General features: G+C 44.7%; 1 protein-coding gene across 1 annotated transcript in view; it reads left to right on the plus strand.

Moving 5' to 3' along the window:
* ULK1 (unc-51 like autophagy activating kinase 1) overlaps positions 1-11694 on the plus strand; it is a 78138-nt gene that overhangs the window by 53803 nt on the left and 12641 nt on the right. Inside the window, exons 12-18 of the mRNA XM_009997639.1 lie at positions 1299-1464; positions 2093-2153; positions 2496-2585; positions 6494-6619; positions 10115-10266; positions 11056-11139; positions 11613-11689. Of these exons, the coding sequence (XP_009995941.1) occupies positions 1299-1464; positions 2093-2153; positions 2496-2585; positions 6494-6619; positions 10115-10266; positions 11056-11139; positions 11613-11689 (756 nt within the window). The remainder of the gene's footprint in view (positions 1-1298; positions 1465-2092; positions 2154-2495; positions 2586-6493; positions 6620-10114; positions 10267-11055; positions 11140-11612; positions 11690-11694) is intronic.

Raw genomic sequence — 11694 nt, forward strand, 5'->3', positions numbered from 1 at the left:
AAAGAGTGAAGGGCACTATCTGGAGTTGCTGTAGGTGCTCTTGATATAGTTTGAGCAGAGAGAAGAGGGCTTCTGTCCTCTGCATGTTGCATAATTGGGTTGCATAAAAGGCTTCTTCCCCCTTGTAGCTGAAGGTGGGGGAGGTTTTGGCAGCAGCCCTCCTGACCGTAAAACTCCAGGAATGGGCAGATGGTGTGAAAAACAAGCTCTCTCCCCTGAGCTTTCCTGGTTGGGAAGTTCAAGGATGGTATAGACCTACTGCCAGACTCAGGCAGGTCTTGTGTTGGAAGTTTGCACTGATCTTGCTCTGCGTTTGGAAGCTTTGCTGGTGGAGGTGTGCTGGCTTGGCATCTGAAAAATGCCATGTCTGCTTAGCAACCCAACAAGCAGGTTGGGTGGAAGAGAGACAGCCTCTGACAGCTGAAAAATTCCTTCTGCTTGTATGTACTGTGTGTATAGTGAGAGAGTCCCCACTAGTACAGCCAAAGAGTCTTTGAAGGGTGAACAAGGTCTAAATAAGGCCCAAGTGAAAGCTGATTCAAGAAATTTTTTTTGCCTAGAAATGGATTAGGATAAAGACTGTCACCTGCTCAGTGGGCAGTTCTGCTGCCTTAAAGCTTCCTTAAGCCATCCAGCCTCCTCCATCTGCTTGTAAAACATGAGGATTCTGGGGCTATCTATCATTTGGATGAAGGGAGAGGAAAAGTGAGATTTCCTAGGGTCTGTCCTGCCTCAGCTGGCTGTGAGATGTTCATCTATTGAAAGCTTAGTCTCCTTCAGACCTTTCTCTGGCTCCTTATCAGCACTACAGCAAAACAAAATTGTACCAAAAGTGCACGGGCACTTGTGTTACGTGTCTCTGAGTGCCTCTTACTGTAAAAGCATGAGTAGAAACCTCATGTGTAGTGTTTAAAAACAAATAAAAAGCCTGAAAGAGCAACCAAAAGCACCTCTGAAGACTCTGCACTCTTTCATGGCTATACTAAGTTGCTTTGGTAGCAAATGCTTGGTTGATCCAGAAAGCCTTAGCAGAAGGATGCAATACTTCAAGTGGATTCTTATCTGGAGAACATCAGACATGCTGGTAGTATGTTTTGTGTAACAGAAGATGTGCTGTTTCGACACAGACATACAAGGCTGTTCCTTTTCAGTAAATTAAACAGCTGCTACTGGCAAACTGTCAGCCCTGTTTTCTCAGCAAAATGTTGTTTGTAGCCTTGTACAGCTCAGTTTAAAGGATTGAGCAGAATGGTGAAGTATCTGTGCTGAAGACAGTGTTTGTTTTCGTCTTGAATCAGCAGTCCCTTGGAGAGATGCAGCAGCAGCTGCAGGAGAAGACGCTGGCATCTCCTACCCAGGATTCACCTGGCTTTCTGCATGGATCTAAGGACTCTTCTGGAAGCAGCAGTAAGAACTCATCCTCTTACACAGAGGACTTCGTTATGGTCCCAGCACAGCTCTCAAGTAAGCTTGTTTCTGAAATTGCAGAGGGGGATGTGGATATTAAGGATACTTAATAGAAAGTAGAAGTAATGTAAACTTGTCTGTTTTGACTGAAAAACAGGAATGCTTTTATTCTCAAGCTGGAAGAGACATCTATCTCACAGGCTAATTCCATAAGATATATTGTAATTACCTTCAAAGACAGGATTTGAGAGTAAAGATTTCTTGGAGACCTCAATAAGAGTTTGAACCTCCAAAGCCAACTTGAAAGAAAAGAAGTAGGCTCCCAGAAAGGTCTCACTCTCACAGAAGGCCTTCCCTTGTCATCCTGTCTTCAGTTTCTCTCAACATCAAGTCCAAAGCAGCTAATTGCTTGCATCAAATGGGCATATATACTTGTTGCCCCAAATGATTCTGCCAGGTTTTGCTCCCCTTCCAAAAGGGCTCCCTTTCAGCCTAAATTTTCCAGAACTTCAGGGTATAAGGATCAGCAGCTTCAGCCCACATGGGTTTGGCAAAATGCTGCCTTCAGAAGCAACTCAGCAGGTCTTGGAGAGGCAGGAAATTCTACCCCAAAATCTCATTTTTTCTGAATATATAAAGATTGTTATCTTGAACTAATGTGTTTTCATACTTCCTTGTTTCTCAGGTGATTTAACTGCAGAGGCTGCAGGAGGGAAGCCAATCCAAGACAGTCTGATGTACAGTGGGTAAGAGAACCAAGGCAACTGAAATTGTTTAGCCACTGTAATGTGTTGTGTTAGGGACTTGTGGGTTCTGGTGGGTGGGAGGGAAGCAGTTGCTGAGTCAACTTTTGTTTCAGGGATGACTGTCACCTGCCTGGTTCTAACCATTTTCAGTTTGACCATCAGCATGTGGCACCTGAACACCAGAGAGTGTTTGTGGGGCAGCATGCCAGTCCCCAGGGCTCCTGTGACTGGACTCAGCAGAGAGAGCTGGGCAGACACAGCTTTGTTGCTGTGCTTTGTGGGGGGGGGGAGCAGGGTTGGGTCCCAGGCTCTAACAGCTGAGTTCTTTCAATCATTCTTCAGGAGTTCTCTGGTGACTTCAGCAGGCTTGGAAAGCCAGGGAAGGACACCATCTCCTTCACCCCCATATAGCAGTTCTCCTAGCCCATCCAGGTGAGAAACTGTTCAGTGGTGACTATGCAACATTGATTAATCAAACACCTATTGACTTCCAGGAGGGAATTTTACAGATATTGGTGCAATGGCCAAGATCCACATCTCCACCTGGGAGAAAGTCCCCAGCCTCAGACACTGATCAGTCCCAGTTACGGAGACTGTCTCTCTCTCATCTGGCCCTCAGGAGGGGCTAGGAGGGAACACAGTAGAGCTGAAATTAACTCTGTTACCTGGGGGCCAGGAATTATTCTCAAACAAGAAAGTAAATGTACTTCCGTGGCTTGTATGTGCTACTCATTTGTTGTCTGTTCAGCCTGCAGAGGCAGCAAGGATTCCAGCTGAAGACCCCTGTTCCTAAATTCATGCCATGAGTTAGAGCACAACATTTCAGCCAAGGCTGCAGCTCCTGTAGGCTTGAATTACTGGGAAGGGGATAGGAGGGCAAATGTGGAGGAGTTGCTCTTCTCCCCTTGCTGTTGAAGGACAGATCTGGACCTACTTAGTTGTTCATATTTAGCTTAAAGCTACAAACATGTCCTTGCTGCATGGGCCTTGTTTAGTGATGGAGGAGTAGGAGTAACGAGTGCAAACAGGTGTGCTAGGTTCAGTTCCAACTAAACCACTTGCTATAAACTCAGCTTTAGCCTTTAGAAATGCTGTAGGTGCCAGCTGCCCACACACAAGAGCACCAGCTGCCCAGCTCCACCGGTGCCTCCAGACCCGTTTATGTTCAGAAGATGTTAATTGTTTGTGGAAGGCAATTCCACTGACACTAGAAGTTTACAGGGATCTGGTGGTGGTTGCATTCAGTCTCATTCTTGCCTCCTGGGGAAGCAGGACAGCTGTCATCTTCTATTTTGTCAACATGGCACGTGTTGGGAGAGAGGAGAATTGAATAGGGTTTCACAGGGGGAGATGGATGACCCTGAAATCTTTCTTAAGAAAGCAGTGTAATCCCAGGCTGTGTAAACACACTTGTCACATAAACAGAGGCCAGAAGATGACAAACATAGCCTCAAAGTGCACACATTTAATGGAGAAGGGTACAGCTCAGAGCCTTGCTGACATGATCAGATGAATTGGCAGGCACATACCAGAGTGTGGAGTTCAATTGCATGAGGCTTCTTATGCCATTGCCTGCTAAGCTTTTTAACAGCTTATTCCTTAACTGATTCTATTGCATTCTTGAGACCAGTGTTAAAGGATTTGACCTGGTTTCTGGGCAGCAGTGAGTGGAAATTCATGGAAGTTGACTACAAATGCTGTTCACCACTTTCTTCACCAAACAGGCCTCGTTGTACTCTACTGGATCACAAGGTGGCAAGTCAATGCCAGTGGCTATGATCTAAACATGTCTCTGCTCCCACTGTCTTTCCTACTCATTCCCAGCAGCTTCTGTGGGGCAGATGCCAAACCCTCTAGTGCTGCTTCCCCCTTTTCTATCTGCTTTGAAGAAACACTGAAAAATTACTTCCTTTCCTGTCCAGGATGGGGAATAAGATATAAGTAATGAAAGATTGGAGCAGTCGGTCTGAGTCCAGAGTGTAAAGCTCTTTGATCTGTCCCCAGAAGTGCTTTGAACTGGTGCCACCTGGGTATGTCCTTACTGTTAACCTGGGGTTTCGTGCCCTTCACTGCAGTTGTCATGAGGCCCATTAGTTCAGTACTTGGCTTCACTGGTGCAGAGAACTCCTGGTTTTCTCTCTGTTTGCTCACTGGGAAGCAGCTGTTCTCCCTTTCATGTATGGCTCTAGGCTAGCAAGCAATGCTGGATGCAGTCCAGCTGGGACAGAAAGCAAAGGCTATTTTAGAGTAGCCAGCAGTGGGCTTTCCTCAGGATGTTACAGGATGCTCTCGAGCAGCTCTCCTTGTTCTTAATTAAATAAGAGTGGAATTAAAATATGCTGACAGTTGGCTTTTTTAAAAAAAAATGAGTTAATGAAAAGTACTTCCTTGAATGTATCCCACAGCAATGGATTTAATGCCATTTTCAAAGAGCTTTTTAAGTATTGCCAAGTAGTTAAACTTCCTGACCCAGCTTTATCTCTTGATCTTTGCAAATTTATGGTGAATTGTAGTCTTTAAGGCTTGATGCCAATTAGCAGGCTTAGTATGTCACCTCATTGCGTTTGCAACTTGCATGTTGTGGAGAAACTTGTCTCCCATAGGGAGAGTTCTAACTCTTGGAGAGAGGGGGTATCATTTCAACTGGGAACTTCTTTTCCACCAAAGGATTTTGACCAGATGGAAGAGAAAGTGTTTGAAAATTATGTTGTAAATCAGGACATGTGTAAAGCTGGACATGAACCATCAGATTCCTTGAGTAAATGAATGTATTTCTATAAAGCTCTGTTGGCTTTGTTTGTCTAACTCCATGTCTTACACTGATGGAAGACACAGGCACCAAAGCCTCAATCTTCCACTGAGCACTCAGAAGCCTTGAATGCCTTTCTTTAATGGTATGACAGTGAAGAATCAATGTTCCCATGCTGCGTTTTAGAGACAGGCATGAGATTAAAAGTCTGTTCTCTTGGTGGAAGAAATAAGGAGGAATATATAGAACTTGAAAAATTAGTAGACACATTGAGAGAGGAGCAAAGAAATTGGAATTGCATTTTGATCTTTCAGCCTTGATGAAATATCTCTTCTAGTTATTTGGCTCTCTTGTGACTGAGGAGCATCTTCATGTGCACAGTGTGGAGATCTGCAGCCACATTCCTGCAGATCAGCTTTGTTCAACACTGTCACTGTCAGCCACAGACGACTGCTGATCTTCCCCAGAAAAGAAATTCTGATAATGGGATGATTTGCCAAATAGGACACAACCTTTCTCTCTTCCCCTATGCGTGCATGTACATTGTTGTTGAATTAAGTATATCCTTTCATCTTAAGTAAAACACTTCCTCTCTGAGTGTTCCACCCGAGAAGTGATGCTTCCTGCTTCCCAGGGGCAGACCCAGGCGTGTGTCTGTGATTGACAAGGAAGACTGCAGAAGCCTTCATTACCAATAAGATCTTTCTGTAATTGTGCAACATCCCTGCAATTGGTGTTGGCAGTTGCAAATAGCCCTGCCATGGCAATTAATCCTGGAATTCTGGAGCCTTTGGGAAAAGACTTTAGACAGCTACTTAGTTAAATGTGGGTTGTGTTTTGCAGGGTTTGTGTGTAGCATGGTGTACAGGCTGAGTAGCAGGGGAAAGTGTCACCTGAAGGAACAGACGTGAGCTGATTAGCCTGTTTGGATGGAGCTAGAGAGAAGTTTGGAGTTTGCAGAATGTCTCTGTACCATTTTGTGTGTGTCATGTTCTATCTGACCTTGATGGGTATATAGATATCAGCTCCTGTCACCCAAATTTATTCTCTTCCAAGTTGCTTTCTCTACCCTGTAGTTAACTTGCAAATACTCTGATACTCACCACAAGTTTATACTCTTTGTGGTGTGCTGAGACTTTCATGGAGATGCCATTGGTCCAGCAGTGCCTCTGCATGAGTTGCAAGTATCTCTTGGCAGGAAAATCTTTGCTGCTGTCCTTTGTGAGCCACGAGTGTTTAGCCCTGTTCAATGATGTGCTCTTTGGCTGTGGGTCTGAGCTGCTGGAAACTAGGCCAGTTGTGGCTTGAAATAACAGGGCTCCAGTTTTCCTGGAGGGAGTGATGTGCTTGGGTGTATGTTTTAACTTAAGTCCGTGGATGGGAATTGTGCTGGAAGAAAGGTGCCTGTCTGCAGGTGTGTGGTGCCACTTCCCTGTGAGATGACTTTGAACTGCCTCCCATTATAAACCCACAGCCCGCGAGCGGCCAAGGAGACACTCCCTGTGTGTAGTTGCTTTACAAAGATAAAACCTCCAATTACCTGCCTGAAGGCCCAGCCCTCACCAGAGCCTTTCTTTGTGTCTCTTAACAGCCGGCCTGGTCAGTTCTCAAGCAGCAAGTACGGACACTCTGTGCCCATCCCAGTCCCAACACAAATCCATAACTACCGGCGGATTGAGCAAAACCTGCAGTCTCCCAACCAATACACCTCTCCACGGTAAGTGCTGGGGCTGGGAAGGGGGCTACATCAGTGCAGGGGCTCTCAAATAACAGCTTGGGGGTTGTAAAACAAACTACTCTACAGTTTGTACCTTAAAAACTTCCCTGTGTGATGGACTCTCCCCCTTGCTGTAGGGAGCCAACATAGTGTGTGATACGTGGTAACATAGTTTTGGGGCTATTTTTGTGGTGGTGTTAAGATGTATTTGTTAGCATGTACTGTAAATGTTGGGGTGTGTATGAATGTGAAGTTGCTTCCATCAATTTTCAGTGCAGGCTGAGCTCCTTGGAGTCTGACAGCTTTTCCCATGCCAGCTGTGGGTTGGATGTCCAAGCAGAGAGAACCATCCATCTGGCAGATGCTTTTATAAAAGGAAAAAGCTGAAATAAACAGCTAAAATAGACAGGACTGCAAAATGTACCTGTCTTTACCTTAATTGGTTCCTGTAGCTAGTCACACCATAGATGACGTGTCTGACACCAATAGCATATTAATGTGGTTGTGCAGCTAGGGCTGATGAGCAATTTATGAGGCAGAGCATGTTTCCTGAAGGCCATCAGAAGACCTGGATGCCAGCCTTCTGCCTTACAGCTGACCTGAGTTCCATGGCAGTGCCTTGTACATCCAAAACACACTGGGCTGCACTCTATTCTCATGTATGGTTTCTGGTTCTTACAAGTTTGAAATCTGGGTTGACAGAGGCAGCCCAGGTCATAGACTGGTTGGAAGGAGACACATAGAGGATCTCCAGCAGGGGCATTCAAACAGAAATGTCTGAGGTGTCATTTTTTTTTTTTTTTTTTATGAATTGCTTTAATATCTGGATTAGTTAACATTTAGATTTCAGAAGTAGGGTAATACCTGTGTCAGGCTAAGTTCAGACTTCAGCCAGCCTAACTTAGCATATGGCTTACTCAGAGTGGACCCAGAAGTAGAGACACATTATGTTGGTGTTAATCAGGGGCCAGCAGAGACATTGTTTTGTGCCAGTGTTACTTTAGTAGTATTTTATGTATGTCCTCTTATTTGAGTGAGTGGCAGGTTTTGTGGTAAGCTCCTTCCTGTATCCTACATGCCTTGTATTTTTTACAGCAAAACTTGTGACCTTGTCAGTGTTGAAACTCACAGATGAGTCCTGGTTATCCGTATGATGTATAAAGTGAGAGCTCTGGAGAAGGTGCAGAAGATGCACCTGAGCATGGTGTGCCTACCTCAGACCTGATGACAGGCTGCTGAGCTCAGGTTCAGAGCCTGCAGCTACCAGTTGAGGATCAGGCTGTCACGTTTGGCTGCTTTTAGTCACCCCTGTGTAATGATGAGATTAGCATCGTCCCTGCAGAGGAACTCGAGGAATGGTTGCAATCAGATGATTCACACTCTGCTTTTAGCACCTTCTCAAAATCTCTGGCGTCATGTTTTTTTCTGCCCCAGGAAGGCATATTTATCTCTCAGCATCACTTCCTCTAATCAGCAAATTCAGTAGACACCCTTCAGGAATGGAAGGAGAAAACTTCATCAAGCATTTAGTATGTGGTTCCACTTTTCCGTCAGGTGTATCAAATAGGCCATTGCAGCCAAGTGTCTTGTTGTGTTTGCCAAATAATTTGATTATAAATTTTGACATGTGCTTTTGTTTGTGAGAAATTGACCAGTGTCATCTGACTGGCTGGTGTGTGCCTGTGCAAGCGAGCTTGTTTGTGGATAGATGTGTTGCTGCTGTGGTGGTAATTATGTGTGTGTACTTCTGGCCACATCACCTGTCCAGCTTGTCTGCTTGCTTGCTTATCCCATGTCTTGTAGGGTGGCATTTGACATTCCACATCTTTCAGCAGCAGCAGTCAGCTGGTGGTTTTTTCTGCAAGTTCCTGATAGATGGTGTGCAGCCTTTTGGATGGCATATATTCTGGGGAATTAAAAACATGGGAGAGCAATATTTTCTGACTTGGAACATCTGCTTATCTTTCCACCTTCCCAGGGGTCCATGTCCTTTTTGCTTCAGGCACTTAACCATTAGGCTTCTGAACCTGGAGAAGCCTGAAGAGAGATGATTTTTAGGTTAAAACTTCAAAGGATTTCCTCTTTTCCAAGCGTGTAAATACAGTGTGGATTCATTTTGCTGAGAAATGTGGTAACATAGTGAAAAAGAGGGAGGAGATGGCAGATCGGATTTTTATATCTCAACTACTGAAATAGACTTTTATTTATTTCCGTTCTTTTTGAAATGTGGCATAGTCTTGTTGAGTAGATGTACTGGCACTTCATCAGGATGACTTTTCCATTCCTGGGTAATGTAGCTAGCCCTGCTTGCACCAGTGAAACTAACCCTTCATGCCATCTGTTCAGATACTTATGGACAGCTTAATGCAGTCGCTGGGGGAGGAGGCAGATTACCTTGGTGAGAACATCTTTCAGTTGCTTGAACACAGAGGGGTTTTTCCAGCATATTCATTGATTCTTGTCCAGAAAACCACCTGTGGTACTGGCTGAGGCCAATATTCTATTAACAAGGGAAAAGGTGTTTCCAAATGCAGAGTAGCATGAAGGATGTGATGGAAACACTGTTTTCTCATACAGGAGTGTAAGAGGAATCTTGGTGAAGGAGTCTGCAGAGGCAGAGTGGCATTTCAGTGCATAGAGTTTAGGTTGTGTGTTCTTAACAAGTGGTGAAAACGTTAAAATATTGATAATTATTACACAGTAACCCTTCTCTCTCTCCAGAGTGCTGATGTGGTTGTACTCATTCTCCTGCTAGTCTAGTTTCATCTCTTGTTTCATTTTAGCAGCTGGGTGATACTCAAAGTTCCTGCATGTGTGGGCTGCACAAATTAATTTTAAATCCCTAAGGTGAGGCTTCACGAGGAGTTAAAGGAGTTTGGAGCTCAGGCAATTCAGACTATCCAGCCCAAAAAGAAATCCTCTGGGTAGTACTGATCTGTTTCAGATCTGGCAGCCACACACTGTGCTGTTTTGCTCTGTAGCTTCTGATTTGAGTCAAGGCTCTGTGGCAGAGCAGTGCCTTGGGCACAGCTCAACCCCCTGGCACACACTGTGCACTCGCAGAGCTCTGTACCTACATGGCTGCTCTGGCAAAAGGGCAAGTGGCTCATCACAGGAGGGACACTTGAATAAAGCCCTCTCATAGCATTCTGAAGACACTGCCTAAAATTAACACCTTGAACATGGCAAGATAGGAAACTCATGTCTTGTTCATGATTGACAAAAAGTGACTTCTGATAACTAACAGGCTGTCCTGCTTACAGCTAAGCTGACATAGTTTGTTCTTTTCGTTTATTTTGCACAATGTTGTTTGGATTGACACTCTTGAGAACAAAGATTATCATCTTTATCTGTATTGATGCAATCCTAGAACCAGTGGGATTTTGATCCAGGGTCAATAGTCATGCAGCTTTGCTTCTGTGTGTGTATGGTGATACTGTTTTCTTTTCTTTACTGGCATCTGGAGTAACATGTGCTGCTGTTGTTTCCTACAAGGTCTGGTACAGTCCGGAGGTCTAGCAGTACAAGTCCTCTTGGTTTTCCTAAAACTGGTGCTTCCCCTCCTTATCCTGGAGAGCATGGCTCTGTGCCCAGCTCCAGAAAACCCTCCTTTGGCGGTGCCAAGCCATTTATGCCATCACCACAAGGTAAGATGTCAACTGACCTGTTGCTGCCCTAATAAAATTAACTGCCTTTTTCCTGTAAAGAGGGTGGTTGTGACCAGCTGTAGCTGCCAGGTAACAGAAAATTCAGATTATGGTGTTCTCCCATGGCCCTTGTCAATAGATTTTAGGAGTTTTTTGGTCTTAGTAAAATGAAGAGGAAAATACCTATTGGCCCCAGGAAGGACGAGCTTTGTTATGGTGTCTGCATCAAACATTTTGCTGCCCTCTGAGGAGGACTTCTGTAAGTGCAAAGTATCTTTTTACTGGCTTGGGCTGTGGTGAGCCAGTTGTTGTCAGAGGAAAATTTTGACCAGCTTTGGAAGGGCTGCAGCTTCACTGTTCAAACTGAAAAGTAGTGACCTGAATATCTGGTAGCCTGGTCCGGATGCTAAGAAGCAAGTGGAAAAGGGCTAAGAAAAAACCCAGTGTGCAACTAAAGCAATTGCTGGTTTTTATACTGTAGCAGTCTCTGATTTAACTAGCTATTCTATATGCCTAGTGTCTCCAACACTGTATTTCTTTGTCTATGCTGGTGGGTAAATGCAGAATATTACTGTTCTATTCCTCTGAATTATTATCACTGCAAAGTCAGACTAAAGCTGGCTAGACTAATGCCAGACAGAGCTGCTTTTCATGCTTTTACTGGAGTTGTTGGTCTTTTCACTGCACATCTTGGACTGAGAAGGTGGAGGAGATAACAAGTAACTAGTGGTGTTCTCGCCTGTTGAGAATTAATGCTGCATAAACCTTTTTTATTGTGTTCTCTCAAAGTTGGAACAATCCCAGAGCAGCCCAGCCAGACTGTTATCCCCTCTTCTCTTGGAGCAGAAGTGAGAAGCCGGATTCCTGTGGCTGGTAAGTTGGTCCTTACCTTCCTTTGTTATGCCTATGGATAAGAACCATACTTTCAAAGCATTCAAGCTTGGGTATGTTCCTTCAGCAGCTTCTTTTGATGCTTGGCCAGCCAGGATTTCTGTGTGTTGGCAGGAGCTGGGTTGATCCCTCCACATCCCATCAGCCAGCTTCCTCCAGTGCTGACAGTATCACAGAAATTTGAATTTATGACTATGAGTTCAATGGATGGAGTGAAACTTCTCAAAACCCTCAAGTCCCTTTCTACCAAGTGCCCTGCTTGATGTGTAACTTCCTTGCTGCTGAGCTCTGACAGTCAGGTTCTTTCTCTATAAGGGCTGCAATACTATCTTGCATCCTTAGCCATCCACTGAAGGTTTTGATCAGCAGATATTTTAGCAGAGGACCCTGGGATCAGGCTGGCTTTTTGTGTTAGAACCAGAAAATGATGCAATTTGTCACTCTGTGCCCTCCAGGCTCCTCAGTGCCCGAACACTCTCCAAGAGGGATGGGCTCCCGGCTCCACAGTGCTCCCAACCTGTCAGATTTGCATTCCTG

The sequence above is a fragment of the Chaetura pelagica genome, unplaced genomic scaffold (assembly GCF_000747805.2).
Source record: "Chaetura pelagica isolate M959 unplaced genomic scaffold, ChaPel_1.0 scaffold45, whole genome shotgun sequence".
Classification (NCBI taxonomy): Eukaryota; Metazoa; Chordata; class Aves; order Apodiformes; family Apodidae; genus Chaetura; species Chaetura pelagica.